The sequence below is a fragment of the Asparagus officinalis genome, chromosome 8, assembly GCF_001876935.1.
Source record: "Asparagus officinalis chromosome 8, Aspof.V1, whole genome shotgun sequence".
Taxonomy (NCBI): Eukaryota; Viridiplantae; Streptophyta; class Magnoliopsida; order Asparagales; family Asparagaceae; genus Asparagus; species Asparagus officinalis.
In genome coordinates, this window is record NC_033801.1 from 130,669,241 (window position 1) to 130,688,156 (window position 18,916).

Consider the following 18,916-nt stretch of genomic DNA (forward strand, 5'->3'; position numbering starts at 1 on the left):
TAGGTTAAATTAGACTTCAACTGTAAAATCCCATTTTATTTGTAGGATTTTGGTTAAATCTCATAATTTTTCTTTTAATTTCGGGTTCCTGAATTTATGAATTTACCTGACCCACGGATTTTCATTGCAGGTTAGTAATGTCTCCATGATGACCGTGCTTTTACAGGAGTCGCTCGACTTCTCAGCACAGCGAGAGGGAGGCTCCTGCAGCTTTTTCATATGGGGGTGAGTTTTTATAGCTTTTGTAAATTTGATATCATCTGTATTGCACCCTCGTTTGTCTCCTTGGCGAGTCATTCGGGAAGAGCCGATGTCCTCTTTTGCGGGGATTGAAGCTTTAAAGGAGGTGTTTTGCTTTGCCAATACATTTCTTCAGGTTGATGGAGGTGATTTCATGCTATATTACACTCTATAGAGCGGGGTATATTGTCTCATTATTTGCTTGACAATGTACATTATCCCTCGCATGTAGAACAGTTGAAATCATCTCGCCAATTGACCAAGTAGTGACTCTATCTCGCCGATTCGTGAGATGAGTTCAACTCCTTGTCTTACTTTAGAAACAATTTTCTAATTGTGTGCTATCTGTTTCATTTGAGTTTCCTATGGATGGATTCCCACCTTACGCCACGAGCGGTTGTAGTAGAGAGACTTTTACCACTAGTGTTGATAAGCTGCTTATTGGTTCAACTCCTCAACTTGATCCGGCTGGATCTAAGGAGGTTCCTCAGCTAGTATGAGATGGGGGTCATCGTACATTATGACAGTTGATCACATATGCTCTCCTTACTAAAGATTCCAGCTCTACTCAGGCTTTGAAGAAGCCGTATTATTTGTTCGGTGATCATGTTGAGGATCCATATGTGCTGACTCTTGACGATAAGCAATGGCTGAATGATGACGACAAAAGTCCACTGTATATCCCTTCTATTCCTCGCTAGTATTCATTTGCACATTTAGAGGCACAAGCCGTGGAATGGGAGATGTCTTAGCATCTTACAGATGATCACGAGTGAGTCCACTGTGGATTTATTAACAAGCATAAGACCCCGGGTTCGGATAGGTATAATTGTATTAGTGGCCTTCGACCAGGGATTCTGGGACTTGATACAGTACCGCCAGATGAAGTGTTGATAGATGCAAACACAGTGAGGAACCGTCTCGCTAGACATGGGACGAAACTCCCTATAAAAGAGTATAGGTGCTATGGTTAGGTTCACTCGCCACCCAAGAGGTGGTGGACTCGTATGATGAGTTATGTTCTCGGACGCTGGGACATTGAACTAAAGCAAAGCGAATTGTATGCATCGGTACGCGCTATCATGTACGAATTACCGATCAGTAGACATCATTTCCTAGCATTGTTGGAGCTTTATAACCCTAACACTAACACTTTCTTGACTCGTAACGGGGAGTTAGGGTTGTTAGACCCCTAAGGTCGCTAGGAAAGAGCCCTAGAGGGGGGTGAATAGGGTTTATGCTAATCTAATCTGATTTAAATGCCAATTAAAACTTACTAACAAATATAACCTAGTATATATAATATGCTACAAGATATGTGCAAGGATATATAATATAAACAAGGGTAAACAAAATTAACATGTAACAATGGTGATATAACAATATGCAAGAATAAATGCGCCAATGCCAAACTCAAACACAAGGAAATGATCACAGAGTTCGGACCTTCCGTCCTACGTCTCCGCTACCCACTCCCGGGGAGAATCCACTACACAACCCGGTTTGAAAGCCGGAACTTCATTACAAACTCGGTTTTCTAGCTAACCGAAAACTCTACACACTCGGTTATCAAGTCAACCGATAACTCTCACAAATCCTCACGTATCGACGCCCTCAAGTGCTCGGAATTATCACCTCTCACTAGGCCACCGACGCCACTCCTCTCAGTATCGACTCCGTCCTCACCACACACTCCTCCCGGTGTACAAGTGTATTACAAAGTGATCCTCACAATTAGGCTGAAAGCTCACACTCTTAGTCACAAACCCACAACCCCAAAATATACAATGTATGTAAATACAATAAGCTCAATGGTTGTGTGTGTAAACAAAGAGTAAATAAAATCAACTAAACTCAATATAAACACTAGCTTAATAAAATGGTAATTAAACAATATAAATGTAAAGCTAGATTGAGTTGAGGGAAACTTCTCTATAGATAACAAGAGAGAGGTGTTGGCCTTCTTGTTTTGATGATGTTTAACAAACAATTTATTACTAATATTGTTTGTCTAGTGTTTGTGCATTCCTATGTTTTGTAGATAAACAACGTTATTGGAGGATGGATGGATTGCGCCATAACGATGATATCAAATGGAGGTTGGCGGAATTGTGGAGTGAAGCAACATGCAATTCATAGTTAAAGATCAAGTTCAAGCTTCATCCGCATGTGTACCAAGTTGAGCTACAATGAAGATCAAGATCAAGCTTGGGTAATCTAGTTTAGATTTTATATTATGTGTGTGAAGTACCTTAAGCTCAATATCATATACACACACGTATTTGGTTTCTATGTATATATATAGTTATATATATACATGCATGGTTTTGGGTTTTCATGTTTTGAACACTTTTGCAAAATAATGAGATTTCACAATTGGGAAAAGCAAATTAGAAAATTCTTTTTGTAACATGTTGAGTTGATTTACTATGCCTAATTGATTTTACAAAATCGTGTATCACAGCAGATTTTCAGAAACTGTATTTCTGTGTTCAAACATTTATTTCTCTCAACTGGGAAATGATTTTTCAGAAATTCTTTCTCTAACATGTTTATATATATGTCTAGAACCTTCTACAAAAATTTCATAATTTTTGGATCTGTTTTACTATTTTTAACCGATTTTATAATATCAGATATATCTGCTACAGTACCTCCGGTCGACCGATTTTGCCGCCGGTCGACCGACGGACTGTCTGGAAATTTTCTCCGTTCCTGAACTTGTTTGCGGTCGATCGCGATTTTCTTCGGTCGACCGCTGGAGTCCCAACGGCTCTTTTTAGAGCCGTTGCAGCATGGTTTTTGGGTCATTTTGTTGGGGTTTTTGGCTGAGGTTTTGGAGGCTATAAAAACCCTCTTTGATCTCAGTTTTCAGGTTATCTAAGAAGTTTTTAACAAGGTTATTTTGCTTTTACTGATTTGACATTGAATGCAAGCACACAAAAAATGCTATATAATATACATGCGTGCAAAAAATGTTGGGAATTTAACGCTTAAATCCCCTAATGCAACGGAAACGCGGTATAGAGAACAGTACACCAAGATTTACGAGGTTCGGCAACTGCCTACGTCCTCGGGAGCCACACAGATAATTTCTTATTAATCAAACAAGAAATTACAAATTTAGGAGCGTATCTCAAAACTGAGATTTCTCAGATAAACACTGTAGCTACAGTGTTAATGATTAAAGGGTATGAACCCTATCAATTATCAACTTGAGAATAAATGAATAACCCCACAATATAAAACCCCTATTTAATTCCCCCTTCTCTCTCTCTTCTTAAATTCCTTTTTCTTAATCTCCCCTCAAAATCAATTGAGCGCTGGAGATGAGAACGCTGCTGCGTTCTTGGTCGCCGCCAGAAGAAAAATCGGAGGAGGGGTAAAAAGCTTGAGCCACCGAAACCCTAGCGGGGGGTTTAAATAGGCGATGGGGGGATGAGCTGGCGACAGCCTGTCGCCAGCGGCCCGCGGACGCAAGGTTCGAGCCGACGCAGAGATCGGATCCGCAGTGACGCAGAGTTCGGGGGAGGCGAACGCAAAGCAAAGTGGAGGGTTCGAACGCAGAGCTCGGGGTGGGTTCGAACGCAGAGTTCGCCTGGACCTCACCTGCGTCGACATCAAGCTCGTCGGAGCTTCTCGCCGGCGGTCCTCATCGAAATGAGGTTTGATCTACATCCCCATTCTAACAGAAGCAACCTTAGGCAAGAGGATTTCAGCTACGACTTCTTGGGAACCAGAGACATTGACAACATTTTGGTCAGCTTCTGTGTATAGTTGTGCATTGCTAGCACTTGATCACAGTGAATTCATTTGTTGAGATCTCAATTTGTCGAGCAAGCCACGAAGCTCTTCATTCTGTTTCAAGCAGTGCTTCACCTGTAGTCCATATACATGAAAATATGGCGGCAACAATTGCCTGGAAACAATATTCAGAAACAATATTCAGAGTAATAAATATGTGACGTCCCATTTTATTGTTATTTTAATTCCCCAGACCATTAGCATGCTAAGCTGTAATAACCACAACCAGTCACAAGATTAAAAAGCCTAAACTTAAGAGTTAAGACAAAATATATTTGGCCTAGAGCAAGTTTGGCAATGGCCATAGTGGCTTATAAGCCACTTTTGTGGCTTATAAGCACACTTGGAGATGTTTGGCAAGTGGATTATTTTAACTTATAATCCACCAAAAAATAAGGTTGGGTACTGTAGCTTATTTTTTGGTGGATTATAAGCCACGAGGTTTGGCCAAGTTAAAGACAATTATATCCCTTACGATTTCACAAAATGAAAGACCTCTTTTAGTAACTCACCACCAACCCCATGTCCTTTTTGATCGTTTTTACAACAATGATGTATTATAATTCACCCATTCGCCAAGCACTCTGCTATTGAAAATGGATTATAAGCTACCAAATTTACCAAACACTCTAGACTATAGTCCACTTGGGTTATAATCCAAAATCCAGAGTTCTCAAACATGAAGCATCAGAAATTTTCACATCATTTAAGCATCAGTACTATACTTGGTTGAAGGGAGTCACTCCTTCTAAACAATATGACTCCCTGTAAACATGTTATTTATAACAATAAATGAAAAATGATATGGCTTTGTTATAGTTAAAGAAAAATAAATGAAAAACACAAAGGTAGGCTGCAGCTTCTCTGTAAAAGAATACGTGAATGTTGTAAAAGAATTCGTGAATGTGTCAAGCTACCTTAAGACGTGAATTTCACAATAAACAAGAAGCCTATCATGCTCAAGCATACCCATGATTACTAGTGGTGAACAGGGTGAGGAACAAAGGCTTCAGTATTATAATACAGTCGTTAGCTAACGTCTGATCTAATCCAAGGAGGGCTGCATCTCTCTTTTCTCGTATGACAATTTTTAAGGATCCAGGTTCTACAATGCCAGAGTTTGTATCTTTTGCATGATCATTGCTTTTTCAGGGAGAAAGCCACGGTTAGTTGACAAGGCCTTAAACACCCAAATGAAGTTAAAGGTAACATTCCAACGACATAAACTTCACGGGAAAGAGCCCAAGAGGTAAATTGGGCATATTTCCCAGAGATATAATGCTTTCAAGTAAGGTTTTAGGGTGTGATCTCATAGCTGGTCTGTAAGCCGTCTCCACATATGGAATTTTAGTCAAAGCTATCACTATTGCGTAGTTCAGGCATGTGATATCCAAAATTTTCAATAGCACGTTGCATTTTTTTTGGGTAAAAAAGGGGGAAGTAATCGTCATCATTTACAGTCTTTATATCATACCTGATTCTCCCACTGCACTGCGACCCCCCAGTGTCTCTTGATAACAAGACGAAACACTGGAGTTTTCTTCAAATAACCTTTCTATGAAGACTGAATCAATCTGCCAAAAAGTTACAGAATAATTAACCATGCAGGTAGTAGTATAAAAATTGTACACAACATATGGGTATTGGGTACCTCCATAAGAGTTCATGTCTACTACTTTTCAAGTCTCTCGAACTTCAGCGCCTTACCATGCAATTGTTCTTTAAGTTTTGCCTTACTTTCCTGCAAAAGGGAAGATCCTCATATTAGGCCAAATATCTGAACACAAGAAGGCCCAGAACCTTTTCTGAAATCAATGCTAAATCAAATCAAATCTCATCTCAAACTTGTCTTATTTTAAGTAAGACTCAATTTGCTAATTAAAACTTACAAGCTGCAATCAATATCATTCTATACTTACCTGTAAAGCAATAGTGAGGATGATGCAAATGCTGGAGGAAAATTCGACAAAATGTTCAAATGACAAAGGAAAATAGTGATTTCTTTTAAAAACAAAATTAAACTTGCAAAATAATAACAATAGTAATAATAAAGGTTCAACCAAAACCATGTTCCATATCGTCACACCAGCTATAAACATCAGCCTTTGCAATTATAGGATAGATTTGAAGTCCATTACGGCACCACACAAACCCCTCGTTTCTCTTACATTTGACACCTCAAGGGTTTGATAAGAGAAATCTGCCTGCATTGATCACATTCAACCTAAAAATATATTCACAAAATGAAGCCATACATTCCTCCCATTGTCACCTGAAGTTTGATTCAAAGTAACTTTGAGAGAAGGGATTTGCATGTCAGAATACAAAATATTTAGTATCTGCCATAACTACCCAGAGATTACTAGATACAAAATTTACATAAACAATGTATGCAAACGACATTACCCACAAGTTCACATAACATTCAAAACTGTTGTTCCCCCTAATCCTCCAGTAGCAACCCTTAAACCTCACTATACACCAACAAAAACCCACCACATCTTCAAAATAGCAGCACATAACCGTCTTCAATCAATCATAAATCATAATTGGCATATCAGCCGTCCCCACTATTACTTCCGTCCCAATATAGCCTCTTGAGCAGCACCTTCTCCTTGAGCATCATCTACAAGCCTTGTTGCATATATCTGAAACCTCATTGTTCCCAACTTATCATTTTTATCAGCATAATACTTCCTCAAAATGCACTTTATCCATGACGCGTTTCTAGAAACTTCCTCATTTCCTTCAGTGGGAAGATTTTGCATGCCTAGAAGTTTCATCATCTTTCTGTTTAGAGCATCAACTTCCACATTAGGCCCGAAAAACTTTACCTATCATTGAGCAAAATAAACATTAAAAAATATAGTTCCAAAAGAGTTTTTACTTTAAATCTTTCCGTGCAATGTATGAGTTACCCAATCTTGTTCAGCAATATAAGCACGGATTCGAGCTGTCGGATCTTCGAGGGTAAGTCAAGAGATCACGGACCCACCTTGAGTGATCCAGACTGTTGGTAGGTATCAATATCGCTCCCACAAGTTTAGCGGGTCACGGGTTCGTGGTCCGTGCAAACCTGTTTGCTTGCTCACTCTTTTATCAATGATACTGGGACAGAAGGAAGTGGTTCACTGATTCCACTGAATTCTGCTGCTCTGCGCAAAGACTTCAGAGGCATTCTACGGAACACGCGCGATAAATGCATGAAGAGGATAAGTGTCGGAGGAAACAAGCGGAAAGAAAAAATAAAGAAAGAAAAACAAAAAAATCTTAATATTTTGAAATTAGCACCCTCAAATCATTAAAATTAGTCCCTTTGTTTGGGTTGGGGAATTTTAGTCCTCCCGTCTACTACGATCCCCGCAACTCGAAAGTCAACACACAATCAACAAGATAGAAAACGACCGTAATCAATAAGAAGAGCACCGAAATTTACGTGGTTCGGTTGACCAACTTCGACATACATCCACAGGACAACAATACGAGAAATTCACTATGTATTAGGGAGAACTACAAGAGAAACCACTCAACTCTCGTCTCTCAATCTCTCAACCTCACGTACAGAAATCCCAACAGTTCGAAGGCTATCGAGTGTTGGAAGTGCGGGAAAACCGGACACTACAAGAATCAGTGCAGGAGTGCACGGGAGGAGTGGGAGGCAAATGCAGATGTGAGCGTTGCCTCCACCTCAGGAGGAGATGATGCGCTGATATGCTCTTTGGAGAGCAAGGATGAGTCTTGGGTGTTGGACTCGGGAGCATCATTCCATGCTACTTCTCAGAAAGAATTCCTCGATAAGTATATCCCCGGAAACCTTGGAAATGTATATCTTGGTGACGATCAAGCATGTGCCATTATTGGCAAAGGTGTAGTGAAGATTAAGCTGAATGGGTCAGTATGGGAGCTGAAGGATGTCAAGTATATTCCCGACCTGAAGAGGAACTTAATAGAAGAGAGTTAGCTTTCAGGCAAGTAGCAGACCCCCCAGGAAGCAGAAGCTAGAGCTTGTTCACTCAGATGTTTGGGGACCAACAACCACCGCGTCGATTGGTGGGAAACACTACTTCGTGACTTTTATTGATGATCACTCTCGGAAAGTATGGGTCTACTTTCTGAAGAAAAAGTCAGAAGTGTTTGAGGCTTTCAGAAGATGGAAAGCCATGGTCGAGAATGAGACCGGTTTGAGGGTAAAGAAACTCAGAACAGACAATGGTGGTGAGTATGAAGACACCAGATTCAAGAAGTTCTGCTATGAGCACGGTATCAGAATGGAGAGGACCGTGCCCGGCACGCCTCAGCACAATGGTGTGGCTGAGCGCATGAATAGAACGTTGACAGAGAGAGCCAGAAGCATTCGGATGCAGTCAGGTCTACCGAAGCAGTTCTGGGCAGAAGCAGTCAACACAGCAGCTTACTTGATCAACCGAGGTCCATCGGTTCCATTGGAGCACAGAATACCAGAAGAGGTATGGTGCGGAAAGGAGGTAACCCTCTCACATCTCAAAGTTTTCGGTTGTGTAGCTTATGTGCATATAAGTGATCAAGGCAGGAATGAGCCTGATCCCAAGTCCAAGAAATGCACATTCATCGGGTATGGTGAAGACGAGTTTGGCTACCGCATTTGGGACAACGAAAACAAGAAGGTGATCAGGTGCAGAGATGTGACATTCAACGAGAAGGTGATGTACAAGGACATGCACAAGACAGATGACGGTGACTCAGAGAGCGAGTCAACATTTGTAGATGCAGATGATGTTCCGGATAACCTCTCGGAAGAACCCAATACAGAAGGTCCTCAGCCAGAAGAGCCTATTGGACAGAACGGTGCGCAGGAACCCGACGCACCAGCTCCAATATTGAGGAGAAGTACTCGTCCTCCTGTGCCTAACAGCAGATACATGAATTATATGTTGCTGACAAATGGAGGGGAGTCTGAAAGCTTTGATGAAGCTTGTCAGAGTGGAGATGCGAGCAAGTGGGAGTTTGCTGCGAAAGAAGAGAAGAAATCTCTGATCTCCAACCAGACATGGGGACTAGCTGAGTTGCCCATGGGGAAGAAGGCACGTCACAACAAGTGGGTGTATCGAGTGAAAAAGGAGCAGAATGGTTCCAGAAGATACAGAGCCCGACGAGTTGTCAAAGGATTTCAACAGAATATCCAAGGAAGAAAGGATCCAGCGGATATGTTGACAAAGGTAGCGACCTTTCAGAAACTGGAGTTGCGTGCAACTTCAGTTGGCCTTCATGCATAGATGATGAGGGCGGAGCCACACAGGAGAGGAGCTTGATGAGATAGCCTGTTGTCGTCGGTTTGGTCTCCAAGTGGGAGATTGTTAGAATTGGGGGTGGAAACAAACCTCCGACGGCGGAGGAGCTCCGACGAGCTCCAGGTTGGAGCACGCGAGGTCGACTCGCGAATTCGACGACGACGCGGATGGTGCTTTGCGCGAACGCCGACCTCGCCTCGATCGAACGCGACACCGGTTGAACGCCTGACCGCGCGTTCAAGTCGTTCGACCCTGCGTCCTGAGCGCCCCCACCATGCGTCCGCTGCCACCGTGGCGACAGAGCTTCGCGGGCACCATCAACTTCGGCTATAAACACCCCCCCCCCGATGGCCCTAGCTCCTGTTGCTTCTTCCCCCTGTTTTCTTGGGGCGGACCCTTAAACCGCAGCCAGCGTTTGATTCTTCAAATCGCAGCAGCGATTTCTCTAATTACCCGCCAGCTTTTCAACCAGTGATGAAGGGGGGATTTAAGGAGAGGAAGAGAGCAGAAAGAGAAGAGGGTTACTATTTTATTGTGGGATTGAACAACGGTAGCTACGAGTGTTTGTTAGGGAATCCCAGTTTAGGGATTTTGCTTTGACCTGTAATTTCTGTTACATTAAATAAGAATTATCTGTGTGGCTCCGAGGACGTTAAGGCAGTTGCCGAACCTCGTATAAATCTTGTCGTGACTGCTTCTCTATACTGCGTTTCTGTTGCATTAGGGGTTTAGGCGTTTAAATTCCCAACAACTGGTATCAGAGCGTGAAACGATCTAGAGGAAGTCAGATTCAAGTGGGAGCCATGGCCGCAGATGAGGGAAAGGTGAGAATAGAGAAGTTTGATGGATCAGATTTCGGATTCTGGAAAATGCAGATAGAGGATTATCTGTATCAGAAAAATCTGTATCAACCTCTCTCGGGGAAGAAGCCGGAGGGTATGAAGGAAGAAGATTGGAATCTTCTGGACAGAAAAGCCCTCGGGGTTATTCGTTTGACGTTAACCCGCAATGTTGCTTTTAACATTGCAAAGGAGAAGACCACGGCAGATCTTATGGCAGCACTCTCCAATATGTATGAGAAGCCATCAGCCTCAAATAAAGTCCATTTGATGAGACGGTTGTTTAATCTGCAAATGGCGGAAGGTGCATCGGTAGCACATCATCTCAATGAACTCAATACAGTCACGACCCAATTGAGTTCAGTTGATATTGAGTTTGATGAGGAAGTTCGAGCGTTGATCCTTTTGTCTTCCCTACCAGAGAGTTGGAACGCTACAGTCACGGCAGTGAGTAGCTCATCGGGAAAAAGAAAGTTGAAGTTTGACGACGTTCGTGATCTGGTTCTCAGTGAGGAGATCCGACGGAGAGAGTCGGGTGAAGCTACAACCTCTTCAGTATTGCATACAGAGTCAAGAGGTAAAAGTTCAACCAGAGGAAATGGATCAGATGATAGGAGATCCAAATCCAGAAATCCCAACGCGCGATAAATGCATGAAGAGGATAAGTGTCGGAGGAAACAAGCGGAAAGAAAAAATAAAGAAAGAAAAACAAAAAAATCTTAATATTTTGAAATTAGCACCCTCAAATCATTAAAATTAGTCCCTTTGTTTGGGTTGGGGAATTTTAGTCCTCCCGTCTACTACGATCCCCGCAACTCGAAAGTCAACACACAATCAACAAGATAGAAAACGACCGTAATCAATAAGAAGAGCACCGAAATTTACGTGGTTCGGTTGACCAACTTCGACATACATCCACAGGACAACAATACGAGAAATTCACTATGTATTAGGGAGAACTACAAGAGAAACCACTCAACTCTCGTCTCTCAATCTCTCAACCTCACGTACATAATCAACTCTCATATTCTCTCCAAAAGCACTTTCCTTATAATCTTTTGAATGGGCAAACACTGTGGAACCCTCTCCCAATGTTGTAATCATTTACACGGACAAAGACTACGAAACTCTGAAAGAAACTGTTAAGGAGCAACACTTGTACTTGAAAAATTAATTAACTTTTATTCTTTAAAAAATATTATAAAAAATAATATCATTAAGGTATGGTTCAGCATTCTCTGTATCATAGAAATAAAATTGAAAATATGAAGAATTATTTTCTTACGAAATTAGAGCATGGAGATTATGATATATTTCCCTATGTGCTCTAAATATTAAAAAAAATTATTTGATGCAAGGTCCCTATCATATCTTGCTCCAAATGATGTGAATAAAAAATGCTATTATAACTTACTTGCCTAGGGCAATTGTATTGTATATAATACATATAACTTATCTAGAACATCCACATCTGCTAAGTGAATTTTGTTGTTGCAAGAGCAAAATGTTAGAGGCTTGTATTCAAACTTTTTGGCTCTATAAAGCACACAAAAATTTAGAATGCATAGCTTATATATTGTAAAGAACATATTGGCTCATGAAGAATTTTCTCTAATAACAATATTATTACAACGATACTACTATTCAGTATTAAATCAATTTTATTATATAAGATTATATGACCCTTTTTAATAAATTATATGTGTGTTTGTATGTGTGGAAACCTCGATGCTTGTAGCCAGTAGTTGGGCTCCACAAAATTGGTTAACTTTACGTTGTAGTTACTAATTTAATACACGTAACTATAGAATAAATCTCAAGCAAAAAAAATAAGAATTGAGATTGTATAATCCTACAGGTAAATAAATAAATGTTATTAGAGCTTCTCTTTATATTAAATTTAAAAATAATAATTTAAATTATTAAGCATTAAATATTAGTTCATGTGAGAAAGTAAAGTAATCTATGGTCTATATACCTATTTAGTCAATCAATCAAATATATTAAAATTATGATGACCACAGTCAAAATTATAAGGTAGGTTCACATTAAATATAATTTATAAAAAATAATATATTAAATTCAAAATCCTTAACTACTATATAAATTGTCTGAAAATAGTTGCATATATAAACTATACTGCTTAGGAAGAGTGATGTGCACTTAACTAAAGCCTAATATATCTTAAGAACGACTTACTCTTCATTATCATTATTAATTGATGAATCTATACATTACACTGAAAACACAATGAATATTTAGAAAACTACAAAAGAAACACCCTCAAAATTTTAAAAAATATAAAAAAAAAATACCCTAAAAGTTGTAATTTACAAATATAGAAAACTATTAAGCATTACATTGAAATCAAAGAATTGTAAAAAAATCATTGAAAAATTTTAAACTTTGGAGGGATAATTTATAATGTACTAAACTTTAATGGTGTTTTTTATAAATTTTAAATTTAATAGATTTTTAATTAGTTATGTTCTTTTTAAAAAAATTATGGCTAATATTGACCATGAAAAGTATCTCCTAAACCTATACTTTTTAAAGAGTATGATATTTTTTGTAAGTTTTTTAATTTTTAGGAGTTGTTAGTAGGTTTGTATATTCATTTTAGTGTCTATAGGGTAGAAATTCTCATGGTGTTTTTTTAAATTATGAATTTTAGGGGTTTTTTATAATTTTTTAAACTTATAGGTTATTTCTACATATTGTAAATTGTTTATAGACTATTTATAATTCCTTTGTTTTTAATTTACTAATGAGTTTGCAATTCTCAGGGTGTTGTTTGTAAAATTTAAATTTTGAGTTTTTGTTTGTAATTTTTGAAACTTTAAGGGTGTTTTCTATAAATTATAAATTATGTAGGGGATATTTACAATTTTTATATTTTCAATGTACTATTAGGTTAGAAATTATCATTATTTTTATAAAGTTTACAATTTTGAGGGTTTTAATTTGTAATTTGTAAAAAGTTTAGATTGTTTATTGTAAATTCCATAAATTTTTGGGGTTTATTTGTGTTATTTGTAGGTTTCTAGTGTGTTTATAGATTTGAAATTTTCAAGGTGTTTTTACAAAATTTTAAATTTTTTGTGGTGTTTTTACAAATTTTCAAAACTTACAAGATATTTTCTCCAAAGTCAAAAAAACTTTTAGTTTCTAGCTAGGATATGTTATTCAGATTTCTCACTAAATTGAAATAAGTAAAATTTATAATTTTTAAGGTGTTTTAATAAAATTTTGTATTTGTAAGGGTGTTTTTGCAATTTAAAAAACTTAAAAGATATTTTTTACAAAGTCCAAAAATTTTTAAGTGCTAGCTAGCTTATGTTTTTTTAGATTTCTCTGCGAACTGAAATAAGTAAAGAATTTGAATTATATCAAACGTATCCCATTTTATCCAATAACATGTTAAATATCATTATAAATATGATAAATTATTTAATTACCAATTCAGAGAAGATAGTATAATAAAAACAGATTAGGATAATAATGTAATATTTAAAAAAAAATTAAGGGTAATATTGACCATGAAAAGATTTTTCCGAACTCGTACTTTTAAAGGGAGTATGATTTGGGTTGTTGTTCCTCTTGTTTTGCTTCCAGCCTGAAATCATGTGGGGTTGTAATTTAAGCATTAATGTAGTATGAAATCACGTGCTCAAAAACACATAAATAACTGAATATTTAGTCAAAGGATCTAATTATTTATGAATGGAATTTCATTAAAGAAACATATGGGATGCTAGAATAAAAAATTCATATCATTATGATTTTTAAATTCATGAAGATCACTTAAAATTTACCCATAGACTTCAGGTAGGTTAAAAGTCAAAAGTGTTCCGTCACGAATACAGATTAACTCTGCTTTATATTCCTTTTGGCACTAGCACCATCATTATGAAAACTAGCAAATACTTGAAAATAAATAAATAAATATGCAAGCATTAAAAAATCAGATGTGACACAAGAACTATCAGAATGTAAAATAAAAAGGTGAGGACTCACCTCCATGTTGCTCAGTGAATTGGGGCCATTATGGTGGTCTCTGTGGGGGTAGAATGCCAACATTTATATCAAAGATATGTCTGCGGACCAAACTTGTGATTGCATGAGATAATCACCTTGAACACATGGATGGAGTCCATGAAAACATTGTATTGATTGTATAAATTACAATAAGAGCTTTGAAGCCACGTGCTGCTAGTGAATAACAAACGGAGATTTATCCGAGCTTCAGAGTAGGAAGTTAACGAACTATAAGAAAGTCTCACGAAATGCACATATTCATACACAATTCACTGTCTCAATATCTCTTATCTAACACCGGTTCCACAAGAAACTTACCAGATATCATTTTCTGAAACTCTTACCTTGTGGGAGTTTGGTTCATCGTCACATAACATGAGCATTCGGACAACATCATCCATTGAAGGTCTCTTACTTCTGTCCTCTTCCAAGCAAGACAATGCAACTTCTACCAGCATTACTGCCTGTTTACGGTTGAACTCCTCGTTTAATCTCTGATCGATGAAATCAACAATCCATGACTCATCTCCACTCTCAAATTTCTCCTTCAGCATCCTAGTTAACGTTATCAGCTCTAACTCAGCTGCCTCCCCAATTCTACCTCCCTTCACTATCTCAAGGACAACAATCCCATAGCTGTAGACATCAACTTTTGCAGTTATGGGAAGATTCGATGCCCATTCAGGAGCCATGTAACCTCTTGTCCCTCGCATCCTTGAAATATTCAAATCAGCTCCTCCTCTCTTCAACAGTTTCGCTAATCCAAAATCTGCAACTTTCGGCTCAAATTGACTGTCTAAAAGTATGTTTTCAGGCTTCACGTCACAGTGGATGACCCACTCAAGGCATTCATGGTGAAGATATGCTAATGCTTTTGCCACACCAAGCACAATCTTGAACCTCTCATTCCATTTGAGCAATCTAGCACTGGTTGTGTTGTAAAACAAGTGGTTGTCCAGTGACCCATTCTCCACATACTCATAAACCAAGAGCTTGTGTGAACGTTCTGAACAAAATCCCCACATTCTTACAAGATTCATGTGGTATATTCTCCCAATTACACTGACTTCACCCCAGAATTCCTCTTCCCCTTGAATTACATCTTCCAATTTTTTTACTGCCACTACCCTATCGTCATCCAAGACTCCTTTGTAAACAACCCCTGTCCCTCCCCTCCCAAGCTCATTCTTGAAACTTCCAGTTGCCTTTTTAAGCTCTTGATATCTGAATTTCCTAAAGTGATCAGAAATCGCCTTGTACCCTTCCTCCACTGATGTCGACTTTCGATCACTCCTGAAAATGAACCACCAACCAAATACGACAAACAAAATCTCAATTACCCCGATTACCGATACAAACCAACAAAAATAAACCAGTTTCGATAGTCCACTGCTTTTTGAGAAAATATATGAAGGATCAACAGAACCCTCAGCATTGCTACTATTGCAAATTGGCTCATGTACTTGTGTAGCAGAGAGCTTCGACATTCCAAAACTCTTTGGGAGTTTCAGATATGCACTTCCTGGGAACTGAGGAGTAGTTTTCCCGTTAAAGAGGGCACTCTTCGTAAAGCAGGCACCACTCCCAATCTTGTACCCAATAGCTTGACATCTGCAATCATCCCTGCATCGCTTCTTGCAATACTCCAATGCTACTGAAGGGGTGTAGTTGAGATCAAAGCCCCAAAAGTCTGTTTTCGGGAGCTCTACAAATTCCATTTCCTGATGGCTCTCACAGCTAATATTGAACCGAGGCTTGCAACCTTTGCTCCAATCGCTTGCATCTTTCATTTCATAACCAAAAGGACAAGAACACTCAGGTCTGGGAGTGTACACGCATATACCATTCTTGCCACACAAACCGTGAACAAGACACAATTGTGGCAGGGCTTCCCACGAAACCAACCACAATCCGCTCGATTCGTTCAAGCTATACAGCCTAAGATTACCATCATAATCCAACGTCAATCTTCTTCTAGTCCCAGAACCGAAATCCGAAGCATTGAAAGCCAATCTGTCACTAGCCAGAAACTGGCCTTGTTCGTCAAGGACGCCGTATCTGCTACTGTTGTAGTTAGTTCTACCATTGTACCACACCGTGTTGTCAGGGTCAGGCCAGTAGATGCTAGAGACCTCAGGCCCATCATACATGAGCTTAAGGACATTATCATTGTCGAAATAAAAGCTATAGTAGCCTGATGAAAGTGAACCTCTGGCCCTTGCAGAGATTAGTTGCTTGCTTTTAATGATAGGTTGAGTTGGTAAGAGAGTATCAGTAGGAGAATCGAAGCTTTGCCATATGAGATTACCTTTTGGATCATTGAGAACTAAATTTCCGGTATTGAGAAGTTGTGCTGTATTAGCTTCGGTTGAACTGGTGTTGGTGCTCCATATGATTATGCCTTCGGCATCAGACAGAACCATGATCCCATCCTTGCGGAAGGTAACGGCTGATCCATGCCCATTAACTGGACGATCACGATTCGCGGTCCATACAACTGTCTTGTTCGCTGAATTTGAAAACCAAACTGAGAAGGTGTAGGCATTTGCGCCAATCTCGTAGAAGCCACATGTGAAGGATTCGTCAGCTGAGAGCAGAACATTAGAATCATCCTCCACATAAAGAGAAGAGTCTCTTGAGAGAGAGTTCTGGGGTGTTGCTGATGCTAAAAACGAAGTAAAAGAAAGGAAAGCAAGGGCACAGGGGATCGAGTGAGACGGAAAAGAACTCATTTTTCTTGCAAATGCGTGAGTTAGAAGAGAGAGCACTCCCCTCGCTAGTTCTGCCATAATGCTTTGTATCTTGAAGAAGTCATGCTGCTTTCGTTTCTGGTAAAAAACAGACAAAGGAAACGTGTGTGGTAATTTGGCCTCACGCCACTTATTAGAGTCCACAAGACTTTTAAACATTTTTCATTGTTTCTCTCATATAATCAAATTTTAGACTAACAAGAAATTGGTAAACATCAACTCCATAGAAAGATTTGGGAGAATGTGATGCTTTTTTAGAAAAGAAAAGAAAATAGCAGCCTCACTAACGTTTCCTCTACTCAACTCCCACTTTCAGAGAAGTTGTTGTAAAGGGATCGGCAAACAATTAGTTTTGACAATTCTTTTCCGAGTTCAGTCATGATCGAGGCTCAGAATCTTCGAAATACTAAACGGTCTTTCTACATAAATGAATTATGCACAGATATTAATTAATGCAAATCAGGGGTCATGAGCTATTCATTTCTCTAGTTCTCTCTATCTCTCTATCTCTCTCCTCTCTTAATTTCTGTACATAAATTATTTTTCTAATTCATTTTTCTTTCTCTCTCTCTTCTCTTATAGAGTGTCATGCGCACTCCATAGAAAAACCAAATGATGAAAACACCCAACTTCTAAAAGTAATTTCGCGATTCGAATCCACTATTGCAATTGGGAGGGGGGAAAAGTCCTAATAAATCTTAGAAAAGGCAATGCCATCGATGCCCTTAAGCAATGCACACATGGAGCTCAATATAAGTAATTTTAGGGAATAAAGCAATACCCATATCAACGTTCAAACTGAATTATTCATAGGAAAGAAAATCTAGTCATTTATTTTTTCCCAAAAGCAAACAATACCACACGAAAGTTTTTACCAAATCAACGAGAACCCATGTATCTCAAAATTTTACTAATCCAGCAAATCAAACAAGACCGGCATCAGAACGAGGAATAACGCGGTCAGGAATCGTTAAGAGGGCGGGGGGGTTGAAAGTTGAGACCTTTGCAGCGTTCGGTCGTTCTTCGCAGCAACAGCGAGGTTTGGGCAGCCCGAAGGAGAGTGATCCCTCGATCATCGAGAGACTACGCTTTTTGATGAGTCCTTCTTAGATTCATGAAGTTGCGTCGGAAGACGAGATGAAAATTAGCGGGTTGGTGGGTTCGGGTTGTTGTTAGAGCTATCTCCAAGTCCAAGGGATGCCTACAGTCTCCCTTAACCTAGGGGGACTATTAAGGAAGAACCCTATCCTTAATTATTCATATTTAGTGTTTTGATTTTATAGATTAGGATTTAATTAAATATGAGGTTTATTTACAAATGAATAAATAATTAAATATTAATAACTAAAAATAATTAATTAATAAATCTAAATTACGAAATTACCTTATATAATCATTAAGTTAATTAATCATATCGAAATTTAACAAATAATTCATTTATATAAATCATGTTAAAAGTTAAATATCATTTTTAAATTTAAATTCATATTATTTTAATCTTAATTTCATTAACCCTATTAAAAAATATTAATATAAAATTATAAGGGGAAGGTTAAGGGACTTTAACAGTCCCCTTAATTTGGGGAGAGAGTTGAGGGGTTTGGTGTGAAGGGGCGTTTTTTTTTTCCTGCTCGTTAGAGCAACTTCCCCTCCGAAGTCCCTTAACTAAGCTAAGGGGCCGGAGATGCTCTTAAACTCAGCTCGTTTCGTTTTTTTTAAGACATTGGTCCCTCAAAATCTTTCAATAATTCCATATTAGTTCCTCAAATCCTTGAAATTACTCAGTCCATAAAATCCCAAGGGGCCTTGCAACGTGTTCCCTCAATGGCTAAAATGCCCCTAACATTAAGTTTTTGTGAGAATAGTACTTTTTGGAAGGGTAAAAAAAGCATAAGCTAAGGAGCACTTTTGTCATTGAGGGACTAATTTGCAGGATCCTTTGGGATTTGAGAAACTAATGAGCATTTTCAAATATATG

The 18,916-nt window shown here is 38.7% G+C and overlaps 1 protein-coding gene across 5 annotated transcripts in view; it reads right to left on the reverse strand.

Annotated features, from left to right (window-relative positions):
- LOC109851389 (putative receptor protein kinase ZmPK1) overlaps nt 1-18,169 on the reverse strand; it is a 107,469-nt gene extending 89,300 nt beyond the window's left edge. The window contains exons 1-4 of one of the 5 annotated variants that reach the window (XM_020421480.1): nt 14,533-18,169; nt 14,168-14,393; nt 6,963-7,223; nt 6,280-6,878 (exon numbers count right to left, since the gene is read on the reverse strand). In XM_020421480.1, the coding sequence (XP_020277069.1) occupies nt 14,385-14,393; nt 14,533-17,097 (2,574 nt within the window). In that variant the 5' untranslated portion in view covers nt 17,098-18,169 and the 3' untranslated portion in view covers nt 6,280-6,878; nt 6,963-7,223; nt 14,168-14,384. Of the gene's footprint in view, nt 1-5,518; nt 5,619-5,695; nt 5,786-6,279; nt 6,879-6,931; nt 7,224-14,167 lie in introns of those variants that run through there. The other 4 variants (XM_020421479.1, XM_020421476.1, XM_020421475.1 and 1 more) reach the window with 4 other exon arrangements.